Here is a 17,500-nt window from a genome sequence, read left to right on the forward strand (position 1 = left end):
CCACGAACGAGTTTCGTCGTTTCCGTTATAAATTTATACGAGAATGAGTGCGCGAGATTGACGTATAAATACATATGTTTTACGATAATTTGTTTCTCCATTCTCTTTCCCTTTCTCTCTCTCTCTCTCTCTCTCTCTCTCTCTCTCTCTCTCTCTCTCCCTCTCTCTTTGTCTCTATACGTGTCGTCGTCGTTGCACAAGACAATGCATGATGGTAGTTCCTTCTGTCATGCATGTCTGTGTATGTTTGATCGAACGATGCTCTCTGTATTTTTTGTGACTTTTTTTTTATTTATTTTTTTTTTTTTTATTTTTATTTTTTTTTAAGAATTTTTAAAAAGATAATAAAGATTTCGTGTGTTCTCATTTACATGCCGAATATGCATGTTTCTTTCTCTCCCTCTGTATATATATACATATATATATATATATATATATCTTCCATTCTTTCATTTTATTTGTAACAAACAATCAAATAAACATAAATAACGGTATCTAATGATTCATGCATGTTACGGTCATAATTCTATAAGAAAACTAAGACCCGTGTGATTCTTAACAAGTCTACTATCCCGATGTACCATAGATTCTTTTCTTTTTTCGTATGTTTTTTCTTTTCTTTTCTTTTTTTTTTTTTTCGAATACAAGGCTAATCGCGATGGTGGGGATGAATTACGTTCCCCTCTTTTTACCACTCTTTCCCGCCACGTCGCTTGATCATTCTTTCAACGTTGCATCTATACACCATAGTGTATGAACGTCTCACAGCGTATACTTATAATCGAGAGAAGAGAGAGGAGAGAGAGAGAGAGAGAGAGAGAGAGAGAGAGAGAGAGAGAGAGAGAGAGAGAGAGAGAGAGAGAGAGAGTGGTCTTCTTTTGTCGTTGATAGTTATCGATTCACCACCGCATAGTGGTTAGTATCCTTTCGCAAGCTGCCCTACGGATCTTGCTTGTCTTCTCCTCTCTCTCTCTCTCTCTCTCTCTCTCTCTCTCTCTGTCTCTCTCTCTCTCTCTCTCTCTTTCTCTCTTTCTCTCTTTTTGCTTTCGCGCCTTCTTTACTAAGCTCTTCACCACGCAACATGGATTTTTGAAATTCCTGATGTTCCTATAGGCCATTTACCCTGTCTCTTCTTGAGCAACCAATAGTATTGTATTTCGTGAAAAGGGGAGTGAAGTACTTTCTTTCTTTCTTTCTTTCTTTCTTTTTCTTTTTATTTATTTCTTTTTCCTTTTTTCTTTTTTTTTTTTTTCATACGCACTTTTTATAGTTCTTGGAAGATTTCCGAGACAGAGAGAGAGAGAGAGAGAGAGAGAGAGAGAGAGAGAGAGAGAGAGAGAGAGAGAGAGAAAATACATAAATCATATTATTTCCGAATTCACGATGCATTTATTATACTCATATTTAATACCGGCAATAAAGTGCAACAGAAGTAATAAATGTAAAAAGGGAAAGTATAGTATGCATTGTTTCTTCTTTTTTTTTCTCTTTTTTTTTTTTTTTTTTTGTTCAGTTTATCTTTTTATTTTTACACCCTATATATTTTCTATCATATTATTGTTAAATCTATCCTTTCTTTTATTTTATTAACGTCACGTTGGTTCTTTTTCTTTTTTTTTTCTTTTTTCTTTTTTTTTTTTTTTTATACCTGTTGATAATAATATTAAACCGCTGAAACGGTCACTCGACGTAGCGTCCCCGTATTAGGAGACCAGAACGAAAAAGAAGGTGGCGCGTTTCGCATAGAGCAGAGAACCACTGTATCGTAGTTCGCGTTTCACCTGCAACGTGTTCTCCTGGTATCGCAGAACGTTTTTCGCATCGTTTCAAAGTTTCATCTTATCGTTTTCTTTTCTTCCTTCCTATCTTCCTTCCTTGCTTGATCGTATGAAATATTTTTTAAGACTGTATTGTTCTAATGTATATAACACGAGTCTCGTCCTTTTATCTTATCGCTTCTGCCGATAATTTGCGATATGAATTATTGTTTTAATTATTATATTTCATGTTAGGGATTAATATTGGATTAATGCTTTAAGTATTACGGACATATTATATATACAATATATATATAAATGCATGTATATATATATATATATATATATATACATACATATGTATATATATATTTATATATATAGATGCTGCCGTGGCCTACTTGCTCACAGTTCTGCGATAATTTTAATGAGAAATATTTAACTTGAAATATCGACCGATTTTTATTTATGTTGACACAGAAAAAGCGCAGAAAAGAACAAAAAAGAGGAGATGAGAATGCGACGAATGGGCTGGATCCCTTCGACGAGGATGACGAAGATAAACTTAGGGATATGGCGAGGAAATTCGAGGCTAAATATGTATGTATTTGGAGAGATTCGCTAGTGAGATTATGTTAATGAAAGAAAAAAAAAAATGAATAATTAAAATATTAGATTATATTAATATTTTATATTGTTTTAGGGTACAGCTACTTTGGGGAAAAAAAGACATAAATATGATGATTACGTGGATTTGGGCGCGGGATACGATGAGAACGATTCCTTTATTGACAATACTGATGCTGTGAGTGTGATATATTTTCTATTATTTATTTTTCATTCGTACTTTGCTTTTTTAGCTTTCAATTTTTTATTTTCCTTTTTTTCTTTCTTTTTTTTTTTTTTTTGTTTCTTTTTCGTTTTATTCATCGTTAATCGTTTTCCAGTACGATGAGATTGTGCCAGAAGAGATGACCACAGCTCATGGGGGTTTCTACATAAATTGTGGAGCCCTTGAATTTAAAGCTGCTGAAAGGCATTCCTTAGTTCACAATAACAACAATAATAAAAGTAACAATGATGAAGATGAAAGTAGCGATAGCAGCGAAGAAGAAACGGAAGACGTGGATAGTCCAAAGAGGGCAGATAAAAGAAATCTTAGTTCGTCGGAAGATGATGAAGTGGAAGACATGTCAGATCAACCGAGAAAAGTAATTTAAATATTTGATGTGCTGTATATTTCTTATTCATTGCATTTTTTTTATTACGATTATTTTAATCCATGAAGAAGCAGAAAGTCGATGAAAATGGAGATAAAAAATCCAACCACGAAAATGTAATTAAGAAGAAGAAAAAGAAGCCACAAAATCATCAGTCACAAGATCAACGTTCAAATTGTCAGCAGGATGCGGAAAGGCGGAAAGAAAAAGGAGAAACGACAGATGCTGAGGGTGGTACAGGTATTAATAAATACAGATATATTAAATACATATTTATATTGTTTTATAAAATATTTTAGAATATAAATTTCAAGTCGCACTTTTCTTTACGTTTAAGCGTCGGAAGATCAAGAGGAAAAGAAGAAGCCCGAAAAAGATTTGCAAAAGAATAGAACTACGACTGAGAAAAAATTTGATATTAAAAAATTTGAAAAGAAATCATCCACCAATAGTAATGACTGTGATGCAAAAAAAATAGATTTAAAGAAATTCTCTGGTAAAGATAGTAATATCGACGATGCTATAGAAAGTGTCGTTAATGCGGCTAGAGTCGAAGACGAGTCGAGTCGAGATACTACGGATTCTGGAAAATCTCGAGGCGCTCTTGGTACAGAATCGGAATGTGATGATATTGATAAGGAAGAAGCACCGTTACCGGATGGTCTACCCGAAGATATCAAGGAAATCGTTAACAAATTGAAGGTACACGCAGAAAATAGTAAAGAGGGTAAAAGCAAGTTTTTCAACCCGTCGGTCAATGCTGCTTTATTTAGGTAACTTTCTTTTATAACGTGGATTGATGAAATAAAAAAAAAAAAAAAAAAAAGAAAAATGTTAACGTTGCTTCGAGAAAAGGAAGATTATAGTATTATATTTTAATTTTTTTGTTTTCTTTTTTTCCCCTGGTATTTGATATAGTTTAGAGAAAAAATTGAGGACATTGAATTCTGCGAGTGCAAGACCTCAGACGTACGGACATCTCGCACGGTTTTTACCTTGTAGTAAAATAACTCTTCTCAATAGAGCTAAGAAACTCTATTTACAAGACGCTGAATATAGAGTTAAAGAACCAATGCAAAGGTAAAATATATGTTTCATTATGATAGAAGAAAATAAAAAAAAAAATATATATATATATATATTTGATATTATATCATCTATAAATTTGTAAACTTCAATTGCTGGCAAAGTTTGGTGGTGTTTCAGGTTAAAAGCTATCATCGATAATATAATGCCATCGGTTATGGATGCGTATATCAAAGAAAGTCAAAAGGTTGCGGATGAAAAGTAAGTATCTTATCAGATTAAATTGATAATTTTTTGTACAAAATTGTTTAAGCTTGTAGCTGTACAGAAGACACATTTCGAAAATAAAGTAAAGTTAATTCTTTAGATTGTATAGGATATTAAATTGGAACTCATTGTACTTTTCTATTTCTCAGTCCTCAATTATACTGGGAGATATATCGGTACTGTTGGTAAGGTGCCCCTCGTAAGAGGAAACCCTTTCTATTCTTGCCTGTCCAATTTCTCTTTCTCTTTCTCTTTCTCTTTGTCGTTCCCCTCATTTCTTCTGCCTTCATCTTTTTCCCTTTAATCTTATCATGCTTATATACATCTGCTATCTCAATTACAATGAAAGCTTTCAAATCTGATATTAGATGTGTACATTTCCTATACATTTTCTATACAAAGTTTACTTATTTTTGAGATAGCAGAAGACAATTCGGGGCTTTTTATCATCAGTATCAATATTTAGTTTTTCACTGGCATCATTTTTTATGTCAAATAACACGTTTAACATTAAACAAATACGTTTCATTATTCTTTATCATCGCAATACCAAAATCCTTTATCTCAGTCGTTTTCCTTAACTATAATTTATTATTGCTTTCCAGGGGATTTGAAGGTTCGCCTGCTGCTGCTGAAAGTTCTGATGAAGATGAAGGTTCATGTAAAAGTGCAGACAAATCTAAAATTCCGAAAAAACGGTTTCCTTGGACAGATGAGACGAAGTATGTAATTTTTGTTTTCATTATTGAATATTGGATATATGTTATATATCCATCCGTATAAACACATAATGTAATTAAAAATATGTTAATACTTTACAGGAAATTAGTATATGAAATAGCGAATGCGAGAAGACAATACTTTAAAATTTTAAGACCTAGAAAAGAAAGCATGGAGTCATTTGTAGCAACATTTATGGATACAAAAGTGTTACCATTATGGCCACCTGGTTACGTACGCCTACAAACTTTGTTGAAGTATTCAAATCCTGTCGAACCTACGTGAGTATAATTACATGATATATGCAACATTATTTCCCTTATTCCTACTTTAATCTTATAAGGGATTTTATTTTCCACGCTTCGCTTTAAGCATGGGTTGATTCTGTTCAGCTTTTCTACCTTCTCCGAGGTGAAAGAAATATTTCTGCATGTCTCATAATCAAGATTATTGACTCTACGTCAAGATCAGTTTAACTCGTTTTTTTTGCAAATCGCGGTCAGCAGATCCACGCCTGAAACGCCAGTCTACATCTATCATCAGGTAGTTAGATGGTAGTTCTATTTTCTGGTCATTGTATGTTTTAGGGAGGTGATTATGTTGGATTAGAATTACAATTTCCACTTCTCGGATAAAAGTCAATATTGGAGATCTAATAAAAATGAAAGCTTGACAATTACAAGTTTAATATTTCTAATGCACTTGTAGATCAATAATTGTAGAATGATATAATAATGGGTCTTAATTTGTCATTTTCTGCTCTTTTCTTCTTTCTTTCTTTTTTTTTTTTTTTTTTTTGTACATATTAATTTGGAATGTTTGTTTTTCTTTTTGTATTCTTTGTGTGATTTTGCATTGTTTTACTATTTATCATTAAACTTCTCACTTTATTTATTTAATATTTTTATCTCAATTGAATAAAACCTATCTCCTTTCTGTTTTACCTACTATAACATCGACTTTTGCATAGTCTGTGTATATTATAACTGTTGTATGTATATTAATACTGCTATATATTTAAGAATCTCGGCAGATATATATATATATGTATATATGTATATATATATGTATGTATATATAACATCATTATTTTATATTTTTGATTTTAGAATTAAAAGGAAAACGAAGAAGTTGAAAGATGTTGTCAGTGCAAATAATCTTTCTTCTTCTGCAAATACAATTTGCAATTCTACTGGGAGGCTTGATGCGACAAACAGTAATAATAATCCTCCAAATCAAGAAATGGAGAAAACCCTTACAAGTGCCACTAAGATTCTAAACGTTACTGAAAATTCTATAAACGTTACAAATGTGGGGATATTAAAATCAAATGATAATAATCCTGAAAAGAAGCAACAAAGTTCTAAGCATAAAGAAAAGAACAAAGACAATGGTAATACGGTGCAGCAGTATGAAGCTTCGTCAAATATCGTTTCAAATTCTACAGTTGGAAAAATATCCGTTGTACCTACGGCACAATTAATGGCACAAAAACCAGTAAAAAGTCACATGGAAAAGTTCAATCTCATGGATTTAGCAAATAGTTCTCTCTCCATTACGCCTGTCAATGACTATCATAAAATACCTGGGAAGACGAACGAAGTTAAAAAGGATGTTGTTTCTATTACGGCCTATCCAGAACCTTCCAATATATTGTCTAATACTAATGAAGTTTCACAAAGTGGGCACGGATCTGTACACAGGCAAGAGACTTCGTATCCAACTACGCAACATACAAATTATTCATTAACGACAAGTCAAACTTCGCCACACTCGAAACCCGTATCTTTAAAGCATAGAATATTACAAGATAATACCGAGATGAAAAATGACAAAAGATTAGATGATAAAGATCTTGAACTGACGAGTAAAACAGAAAAGAGAGATAAGAGACGTGAAAGATGTATGGAAAGTAAGCACAAATCGCAGGACACGAAGAAACGAAGGAAAGATCAGAAAATGATGAATGAACAACAAATAGGATCTATACATTCGGAAATAGTTTCAATTTCACAACAAACTTCTCTTTCGAAGGAAGAACAGGAACAAAGGCAAATCGAGGAGACAGTTGCCGCGACAAATTTCTTAAGTCAAATAATCAACGATGATGCTTCTACGAGGGCGATTACAGATAAAAGAAAAGATAGTGGACATGTTATAGATGAATCTATAGGAAATATGGTACCAACGGAGCAGGAAAAGGACGTTCAAATGGTAATGAGGTCGTTAAAAGAATTACAAGAATTACAAGAAATGAATTGTTCGCCTAGCCATTCGCCAGTTAACGCGTGTGGCATTCAGAAACCCAACAAGTCAAGTGTACAGTATGTCACTTACCAAGAGGAGTATCAACGGTTGTACCTTAAAAAGGAAGATAAATTGCGACCGAAAGAAGAAGCACAGTGGTAAAGACAGACATTAATTAACGCTGGTAGAGCGATATTTTAGACAATGATTATAATGGATAGGGTGATAGTAATCAGACCACAAAGAAGAATGGACTCTTGAAAGGGCATTTGTCGAGTAAAATGAAAATGATCAAATGTGATTCTTCGAAACTTCTTCCATTATTACTAGCGTCGTTTATCGTCGACGGTCAAAAAGTAGAATGAGAATTTTTACGGCTGATATCTCATTGTATTGCGTCATATACAAATTTTTAAGCATTTGAGGAAAGCCGGAAAATTGTGTAAATACATTGATTCGTTAAGAATAACGTCAGACATACCTGTACAGAATAAGTATAAATTATGAATTTATTATAATCTATTAAGTATGTGTAAATAAGTTAGCGTCCAATCGTCGCCGTGAATGGGGTGGCTAAGAAATACCATTTTCCCTTTTAATAATATTTTATTTCGTCACTTCAATGTAGTATTATATGATTCTCAATTGAATCCGTAAAAGTCGGTATTGAAAACTGCGATTTTATAATATACGTCATTTAATTGTCGTTGTGAAATGAAACGTGAGATTTTTGTTTTTATAACTGCCGTGTTGCGGGAGGGGGGTAGGATATCAGAATTAAAAAACTATTAATGCTTTCTATAAGAATATGAATCGTCGTCTGGCCACCCTAAGTCACAAAAGCGAAAAGAAAAGTTTCGAATGTTGTTCCTTTTTGCACACGAGCTGTCATCATTACCATCGCATCGCAATGCAGTGTGCTGAAGAAAAGGAATCGGTTAGATTTATATATTTTTTATATATACTCTCTGCCTAAATTCGTGTTGCCTTCTGAATCATTTAAAATACAGATTATGAGAGTTCAAATTCATCAGAGTGAATAACGTGATGAACGTTATTGGCTTGTGTGAATAAAAGTCTAATGCAAGAATTTGGAAACGCTTCCCTGATAGATAAACGGTGCAGCTTCGTGTGCAGTTAGATCGAATGATAGATTTAATAGTGAGCAATGTATGCGAGGAACCAATGTGTGAATTTAGTATTTAGGACAGAGGCGGAGGATAAGAAAGAGAGAGAATGAGTATGAAAGAGCGAACGAGTTAGAGTATTTTTGGAACACGTAAAAATGATAATTAGTAAATGTATCTTACGTGGATACATCCTCCCCTCCCCTCCCATTTTAACAATATGATACTTACAGTACGTTTAAGCGTCTTGTACAATTCTGCATTGAGAATTTTTACTAAGACGACTTCAAATATAAGTTTTGAATATTTTTTACAACATCTATATACACGACTCTCTGCCCTCTCTTTTATCCATACGATTTGCATAAATTAACTTCTTTACAGATGCTTTCTGTCTATTTTTAGATAGATAACAAAAGAATCAATGGTAAGATATTTTAACAAAAAATTCGAAACACCGAGACGTTTTATCGCCGATGACAAATTTTAATTCGCCGTGTATCCTCCGGATCGACTTAATTGATTCGTAACGAATTATGACGAAGGATTAACGAATGCCGACAATTTGATCCATTGATTTTTTTTTTTTTTTTTCTAACATTCCTTGATCTATTAGCAGGATATATATTTCGTTTCGTCGGTTGGCCAAGGTCGTCGATTTTCCTACAAAAGTCGATTCACGAAACGTACGAAAGTTAGTCTTTAACGAGTTAAAAGATTAGAACTTACAGAATTTGACGAAATTTTATCGAAAAAAATGATATTCGTACGGAACGTTCTGTTATTAATCGTCGTTCGGTATTGCGTTTGCTTTTATTATGAGCCAGGTGGTATAAGTGATTCATTATTATTCGGTTCTAATTTAGAAAAAGACAAATTGGAGCGCGTCAATTTTTACAAAGAACGATATGGTAATCAGGACAGATCTCTATACGATAAAAACTTGTCGACGAATCACGAACGAAATGAGAACGCGGCTCGTTACGATGAACAGGATAAAGAACGAGGAGGATTCAACAAGGATCAACATTCTTCAGGTCATACTGAAATTTCAAACGAGTCCGACAATTCTTATCATAGACACGGTACTAGCTATTACAAAAAGGGTTATCATAATATTGGCTTCAGTAATAATTATCATAAAGATGAGTCCGGTAATAAAACGAGTTTTTACGAGGATAGCGACGACGAGAAAGGGCATAGGGCTTTTGACAAAAATGCTGCTTCCTATGAGAACAATTTGGAGGATATTTTCAGGGATGGAACACATGATGCTTCTTTTAGGGAAAGAAACAAAGCAGAACATGGGAATTATGATAATGGTCAGAGGTATGCTGTTGTTTCTCTTTTTTTTTTTTTGTTTTGTTTTATTTTTTTCTTTTCTCTTTTTTTTTCTTTTTCTTTTTCTTTTAAATTACTGAAATTTTCATATGAGACCGATCATTAAGAGGGATTTACTTTTTCTCTTAGATACGTTGATTCCCGTGCACATTATGATCAGTTTCAAAATAATCAGCGATACGACGATGAACGAAAATATCTGCACGATGACGTAGGAAGATATTACGATAGAGACCGTGATCATTTTCGAGATTACGGTTATCAATATTATCCATACGCATACGATGATGGATATGCGTCTTCTCATTTTTATCAGAATTATCATGTTGATACACAGCCTAGACGCTACTCCGTGGATCCATATCTTCTCGAATATTTAAGAGATCATCGGTAATTCTTATTTTTTGATTTTTATGCACGTTCAATATTATTTCAACTTGTTGAAATTTTTTTTTCATTTTCATTCTTTCACCGCAGTTATATTCCAAATTATCATAATCGAAGGATCTATTATCCGAATGAAGAGTATTACGATAAGGCCTATCGTAATCGTTATTACAATATTAATTTCAATAATAATAGATTTGGGAACAGATACTTGCCTTACGATGGTGGTCGTCATTACAATTAGAATATAGAATTCTAATTTTACGATTGCAAGTAGATTTAATGGTAAATAAATTAATTAATTAAAATTGCAAATATAATAAAGAGAATAAGTTTATGAAAACCATGTATCCGTTTTTTTAAGTCATTAAAATAATTTTGCAAGAAATAATCCTTTACTGTACTACTATATAAATCAATAAGTCCAATAAAGCTAGTAAAACGGGATACGAAAAAGCTTCTAAAAAAAAAAAAAAAGAAAAGAAAGAAAAAAATGAAAAAGTAAATGATTTATTTTTTAATTATTTGAATTGAAATAAATCAATGATTTCCTTAAACTATATTCAATAAACAACTTACGTATATGATCCATTTGCATCTCTAATGCATTGTCGTAAATGATAATCTGATACATCGTTATGTATACATTGAGGGCATTTGAACAGATTCGAAAAATCCAATTAAATTCCGGATCTACTTTAATTGGACTTACAGTTTCATCCATGAAGTACTAATTTATTTAAAGGACAAATTCTAAAAATGAGTAAAAACGATGATAAAAAAAAAAAAAGAATGCAAAAAATGGAGAATTTATGGTTAGTTTTATTATACATTAAAATTTTTTTATACATACATTGAACTTTAATACGTATAAGATTAGCTTTGATACGTAATATGGGATGTCAATAGTATGAAATTGATGTTACATAATTCCATTAATTTAAAATATCTAAATTTTTTGTTTACAATCAAAAATATTTATGCATATAACGAATAGAGGAAGACGCAAATGGTCAACTGGTCAGGTTATTTACTTTAACAATAAATGTATCATTGATTGTATAATAAATATAAGAAAAAATTAAAAAAAAAAGACAAATATTAAAAAAATAATATTAAAGTAAAATCAAAGAAATTGAAATTAATAAAATAATACATTATTTATATTATTATACGTTTCATGACAAACGTATTGAATATATCACGTGATCATGACGTAATGTAAAACGTAATATAAACAACCAATCAGATTCCAGTTAAAATAATATTTATTTCATTTGCGCGGTATCCATTAGCCATTACACTCCTGATCTTCAAACACATCGTAATTTCTCAAATTTTTTTTTCTCGATCATTCAATTGTTACATTTCACATACGAATTCGAGTACAGTAGCATGTAAGTAATCATATTTATTTAAATAAAATATTCTTTTGTATAATTAAAATAATTACATCAAATTAATTATCATATTGCGAAATAAATACGTAATATTAGTATTATTGGAAATAATTCTAAAGTGTTTACTATATTCAATACTACATTATTTATATTTATCTTTAAGTATTATATATACATTGTAAAATCAATGAACTTTATAGTAAGTAGTGATTGTAATATAATTTATAAAGCCTATAATATAAGTTTTAATTTGTAGGTTGTGTGGAAGATTGTCGAGTGTCCTTGACATAACCAATACAATCGTTTCGATATAAAAATATTATCATTTCACTTTATAACTTACGATTAGACGAGTTAACATCTCCCATCTACAGAATAATATTCAATCATTTAAATCATTATTTTCTATTTGAGAGAAAGAGAGAGAGAGAGAGAAAGAGGGAGGAGCATAGCTTTTATTAACGCGTAATACATTAAATAGTTAATTACTATCTAATAGTCTTATAATATTTTATAAATATACATGTTGAAAAATTATAAATTTAATAATACGTTGTTATAGCATAGCTGTAAAACTATCTTTAGTTAATTGAGTATAGATATGTATGTGTATATATATATATATATATATAACGTTGTATTATATATGTATGTATATCGAGAGTTATTTAACGAGGTCGAGCGTGTGTAAACAAAAATCTAACTCGAATTTAGCTTTCAGCAGAAATCGACGCTTGCTAATCATCTCATTCAAGTTTAGTACATACTATAAAGTGTATGTAAACAGTTGTCTTTAGGCATTCACGTTGAATTTGTTTTAAAAATGGCTATCATTTATAATTAAATAAAATATAACATTTCATTTAAATGAAACAAAGCTAATCTTTTTAGCTCGTTATTTGCAACGATATATTATTATTTTTACTATATATTGATTCGCATAAAACTATGCAACATTTATAGAAAACATTTGTTCGAAATTTGTATTATAAACATTTCGAATTATAAATCTTATATATTTTTATTAATTTATAATAATAATAATAATAATAATAATAATAATAATAATAATAATAATAATAATAATAGAATGTCTTAAATCGTGGGTCTCCGTATGCAGCAACCTCCAAGTGGTGAGACCTGGACAATCGATATTAGTTGCGATACAATTATACATTATACAAATGTAACGCAAGTACTGTCGAGCTAATGGCTGCTCTTTAGTTAATTTCTTTATTATAACGATAATTAAAATGTAGAATTTTAGAGTCTTTAATTCTTTTGTCATAAATTCTTCAAATTTTAAACATTAACTTGTATATAAGCGATCATATATTACGTACATTTTATATGTTTTAATGATTAGAAAATATAATAATATTGAATGGGAAGCATTCTAATGTGATATAATTTTATTTTTAGCTATCTCAAGTGCTCGGACATAATATGATATCTGAATAATCGATGTTACTTTACGTGTTTCAAGTTGCGATATAATAAGTTATTAATTAAAAAGTGTATTAAAAATATTTAACTTTTATGTTTCAGAACGATCGACTGGGACATTTGTGCCAATTATTAAAAAGTTTCTATATGCGTAATGTGTAATTTGAAGAAAAAAAAAGTCATACGTGACATTTTTAGTTCTATTTCGATACAATATTAGCGCCACTATCTGCTTCTGAATTCGTTGATAATGTCTAACACGAGGAAATTTTGCAATAACGGCGCGCGCGTCGCGTCAGTCGGTTTTCGTGACGTAATGCGCGATGTACTCGAGCCAACATAGCGAGTTAGAAGCCTGGGGGGCCTGCGATGACCTTGCAGTGTTTGTAAACAGACACACGTTGGTACACGTTGTCGTCGGAGGAGACATTAAAAAAATAAACGACAAAGGTGATCGGTAGATCGTCGAGACGAATATCCTCGTCGAGGAAAGTGCAATATCACGTTTGGGGAAAGAGATCGAAAGTGAATAGAAGAAAGAGAGTCGAGCGAGGAAGAGAGAGAGATATTCGTCCAAGGAACATGGAAGTGGAGCCGATGTGTATAGTAGAAAACGAAACGGTGAGTCGACAATAGATAAAGAACAATAATATATGACAGTATGTCATGGTGATGCAATCTGGTATAGGAAAAAGTAAGAGGAGAAAAATGAATGTCCTTTGATAAGCGTCACGGAATATTACACCATGTTGTGCAAGGAGGGCGCGCGGGAAAGCGATAAAATGTTTTCGGCTGGTTCGTGTCCTTGATCAGGATGAGGGGCGTTGTTTCGATTGTTCGTTTACGTCAGGATATCTAGGACCAGACGTATGAAAGAGATTGTTGGGTGAGGGGGTAAGTGGAATGAGAGGTGCCTGTTTATTCGCGCGATATTTTCGTGGCGTTGGTATCGTTCTCTCTTTCTCTGTATGTCAGACGATGCTCACGTGTGTTACCTAGTCCAACATTCTTTTCGAAAGATAGCGCCATCCTCGCATTATCTTCATACTTTTACCAACAGTTGGCGTTAATATACAAAACGTATTTATCTTTATCGATGTATACGCCGTATTTTCATATCCTGCGAACGTGCTGTCATATTTTTCGGTGAATGGTACGTTAAGTTTTCGTCAATAGGTGTCCCATTTGTTGGAGATTCTACGTGCAACGTATCATAGGAGTCGAATAATACGTTAAACTTCCAAGTTATTAGGTATGATTCGATAGTACGAAATTTTTACGACGAATTTATTTTAACGATAACGATATGTATATATACATATATATATATAAATTTTTTTTCTTTTCTTTTTTTTTTTACTTTATCATATTCGTAGAAATCGTTTTAACTCCGATACGTTCGGTATTTATCATTCATTATTTTTCTTCTTCTTCTTCATCTTTTTACGAGAACATCGGATCAGCGTTATCGTTTGAAAAGAATCCCATTTAATATCTAGTCATAGAGATATTCACTCGTGCGATCAAATTCGATGTTATCTTTCATAGCAATAAATGCAAGGATGTGGAAACTAATTTTGCGTTGAGTTTAAACATTGACGGTTAGAAAAGATTTACGTAGTCGCTTATGGCATTAATATGGTGATATATTTTGTGTGTGTGTGTGTGTGTGTGTGTGTTTGTGTATGTGTGTTGTATGAGAGTGTGTGCATAAGTGAGTGAGCGAGCGAGTGTCGTGTGCTTTGATACGTCATTACGAAGTTTATTCTACTTCGTTGCACGAAGATAAGCGTTATTAATAGCGTTCGAAGTGTGTCGTGTTTCATCCTTTTTTTTTTTTTTTTCTTTTCTGTTTTCTAATACTTTTTTCTTTCTCTCTCTCTCTCTCTCTCTCGTTTTTCGTTGAATAAAAACATCCATATTCATCGTTGCACCTTCGAGAGTTCGTTGTCAAAAATGTCGATGCATCATACGGTGGATCATACGGTAGATCATACGGTGAGAATATCTTTGGGAGAAAAATACTCTGAGAGAAAATAAAATTCGAAATTGACGCGTTTTAGTTGTATCATGTTAGGTTATGTTACGAAGAGAAAGCGATTCGCTCGATGGTCGAACGCGCGAATGTCGTGAGTTTCGATAATAAATCCTGTAGGTGGTAGTACGATCGGATAGTTCGTATCGCCGGTCACGGGTGCCGGTACCGGCCTTAGACGTCCCTGAAAGGCAAGCTGCCTCTTAACCCGTGAACTGCGCAGTTGTCGGAGCTCGCGCGACGCGTACCACCGGTAAGTTTTCTCTATTAATATATATTTTTTTTTTTACTCGCATTATCATCGGCGAACTTTACGCAGCTCATCTCCCACGTAATAACAGCACATGGCTGTCAAACTTTCGACTTTTCGTCTGTTTAACATGATTTTTGTTCGTTTCGAATGATCATCTCTATTTGTGATATATATATATATATATTTATATGTGTGTAACGCGCGTGGTGTATGTATATATATATGTATATATGTATGTATATATATACGTGTATATATATATATGTGTGCGTATATACATGACATTTATATCCCTTATTCGTCTCGATATAATTTCTTTTCACGATATATTATATTTCTTTTTTCAATAATTTCCTAATACTTATTTTTACGCTTCTTTATAACGCTTTTTCTTTTCTTTTCTTTCGTTTCTTTTTTTCTTCTTTTTTTTTTTTTTTTTTTCTTTTCTTTTACTTATACCCATTGAAAAAAGCTATATCAATTAATGGTACCACGTTAGAACTTTTGTTCCGTACCGTTTTTACAATTTCAGAACGCACTCGTTTCCGGTATGATGTGTCAATGCTCTTCTACACGTATACATCGCTTCGTGTCCCGCGTAAACGTTTACAGTGCGCAATTCTGTTATATCGTCGTATAGTATAGTCGGTGTTGTGATAATATCGTAAAAGAAAAAAAAAAAAAAAACAAAAGAAAAGGGTGGTTTCGTCCATTTTCACAACAACTCGTCCATTCGGAATCGAGTTGCTTCGACCAAATACGTGTTTTAGAATGCGGGCATCTTTATTTGTTTTCTTTTTTTTTATTGTATTTCTCTGTACCTCTCTCTCTCTCTCTCTCTCTTTTTTCTTTCTCTCTCCTTTCCTCCCTCCCTATCTATCTCTCCCTATCTCACTGTTTCTCTCTCTCTCTCTCTCTCTCTCTCTCTCTCTCCCTCTCTCTCTTTCTTTCTCTCTTTTTGTCTCTTTCTCTTTTTCTCTTACATACATACACATATATACAGACGCATACAAAGGATGCGTATGCATCTTGTTCGAAACGCATCCGTGCGTTTCACCTCGACACGCCGTTTTATGGGTTTCTCGATACACGCAGAAAAGAGGAAACTGCTATGGGAATCGGCGTTAATGTTCCGTTTCTATACACTGTAAATCGATTTATTCGAAGGATAAAAAAAAAGGAAAAGAAAAAAAAAAGAGAATCAGTACACACATATATACATACACACATACGACATGCATATATATATATATATATATATATATATATATATATATATAACGATGAAAATACAGTGGTGAAGGAGATGAAAGGAATTTATCCAGTTGGATAGGGTTGGGTTAGGTACGATCTCTCCCGTATAACATTTACTTCCATGGTGACCATCGAAGGAGAACGCAGTATGTAACGGAACAAACGGAGGATTTCTTGTACTGCGTTCGTTTTTATTCATCGTGTTAGTGTTTTCTTTTCCTTTTTTTTTTCTTTTTTTTTTTCAACGATGCGTACGATGATATTTATCCAAATGGATGTCTTGTCGAGTTCATATTTTAAACCGCCCTCCCTCTTTTTTTTCTCTTTTCTTTTTCCTTTTTTTTTTTTATCTAGGAAAATGTTCTCACTTCTTTATCAATGATTGCTTTCTCACGTTTTTCTTTTTTTTTTTCTTTCTTTCTTTTTTTCTCTCTCTCTCTCTCTCTCTCTCTCTTTCTTATAACACAATTCATTATGACGGTCGTAGGATTTATTGTAAGATTATAAATTTGCGATATCAATGTCCGATATATGTCAGAATTATGTACACACACATATATATATATATATATATATATATATATATACATATATACGTAGGTATGTACTACGTTAACTACGTCTAATCATAACCTTAAACGTAATTCTCCTTTGTACGCGATTACACGTTGAGAGTCCTTGGTACTCTCTCGGTGTATCGTTCCTGCAATGATTAATTAACTCCCTCGAAGGTTGTTACGTCGGTACACGATGCTTTAATGGGAAACATTTTTCTATAGCACGACCGATCGAAATATCTTTCATTTTTCTTCTTTTTTCTCTCTCTCTCTCTCTCTCTCTCTCTATTTTTCTTTCACTTTTTCTTTTTATTACCTTTTCTTCTTCTTCTTCTTCTTTTTTTGTTTCTTTTTTCCTTAACTTTTTTTTCTCACTCTCTCTCTCTCTCTCTTGTCTTTCCTCCCTCTCTTTATCTTTTTTTTCTTCTTCTTTCTGTTCCCGTTTACTTTAGTCTTTCTTACG

At 32.5% G+C, this 17,500-nt stretch overlaps 3 protein-coding genes and 1 long non-coding RNA gene across 7 annotated transcripts in view; 3 read left to right on the forward strand and 1 right to left on the reverse strand.

The window, feature by feature from the left end:
• The window catches only part of LOC124423475 (ubinuclein-1), a 10,505-nt gene extending 1,823 nt beyond the window's left edge, over positions 1-8,682 (forward strand). For 2 of the 4 annotated variants that reach the window (XM_046961211.1, XM_046961213.1), the window contains exons 2-12: positions 2,238-2,357; positions 2,461-2,562; positions 2,705-2,968; positions 3,046-3,217; positions 3,315-3,750; positions 3,896-4,057; positions 4,184-4,264; positions 4,420-4,455; positions 4,876-4,992; positions 5,092-5,271; positions 6,100-8,682. In XM_046961211.1, the coding sequence (XP_046817167.1) occupies positions 2,238-2,357; positions 2,461-2,562; positions 2,705-2,968; positions 3,046-3,217; positions 3,315-3,750; positions 3,896-4,057; positions 4,184-4,264; positions 4,420-4,455; positions 4,876-4,992; positions 5,092-5,271; positions 6,100-7,399 (2,970 nt within the window). In that variant the 3' untranslated portion in view covers positions 7,400-8,682. Of the gene's footprint in view, positions 1-1,318; positions 1,460-2,237; positions 2,358-2,460; positions 2,563-2,704; positions 2,969-3,045; positions 3,218-3,314; positions 3,751-3,895; positions 4,058-4,183; positions 4,265-4,419; positions 4,456-4,875; positions 4,993-5,091; positions 5,272-6,099 lie in introns of those variants that run through there. The other 2 variants (XM_046961214.1, XM_046961212.1) reach the window with 2 other exon arrangements.
• A 137-nt stretch (positions 8,683-8,819) lies between these two features.
• LOC124423476 (myb-like protein F) lies at positions 8,820-10,435 on the forward strand. The gene is made up of 3 exons (XM_046961216.1): positions 8,820-9,693; positions 9,835-10,095; positions 10,183-10,435. The coding sequence occupies exons 1-3, from the start codon at positions 9,122-9,124 to the stop codon at positions 10,334-10,336; spliced, it is 987 nt and encodes a 328-aa protein (XP_046817172.1). The 5' UTR covers positions 8,820-9,121; the 3' UTR covers positions 10,337-10,435.
• Positions 9,711-11,066, reverse strand: LOC124423477. The gene is made up of 2 exons (XR_006942097.1): positions 10,946-11,066; positions 9,711-10,845 (listed from the first exon to the last, which is right to left on the reverse strand). It is a non-coding gene; the product is annotated as an uncharacterized LOC124423477 (long non-coding RNA).
• A 1,969-nt stretch (positions 11,067-13,035) lies between these two features.
• Positions 13,036-17,500, forward strand: part of LOC124423341 (REPTOR-binding partner) — an 18,927-nt gene continuing 14,462 nt past the window's right edge. The window contains exon 1 of the mRNA XM_046960949.1: positions 13,036-13,559. Within this exon, the coding sequence (XP_046816905.1) occupies positions 13,521-13,559 (39 nt within the window). The 5' untranslated portion in view covers positions 13,036-13,520. The remainder of the gene's footprint in view (positions 13,560-17,500) is intronic.

This window comes from Vespa crabro, chromosome 4 (genome assembly GCF_910589235.1).
Source record: "Vespa crabro chromosome 4, iyVesCrab1.2, whole genome shotgun sequence".
NCBI lineage: Eukaryota > Metazoa > Arthropoda > Insecta > Hymenoptera > Vespidae > Vespa > Vespa crabro.

Excerpts from the sequence above, each read along its gene's own strand:
- LOC124423476 (XM_046961216.1), top strand. The coding sequence starts at position 9,122 with ATGATATTCGTACGGAACGTTCTGTTATTAATCGTCGTTCGGTATTGC. Across the intron at positions 9,694-9,834 it reads AATTATGATAATGGTCAGAG|ATACGTTGATTCCCGTGCAC; the intron begins GTATGCTGTTGT and ends TTTTTCTCTTAG. Across the intron at positions 10,096-10,182 it reads GAATATTTAAGAGATCATCG|TTATATTCCAAATTATCATA; the intron begins GTAATTCTTATT and ends CTTTCACCGCAG.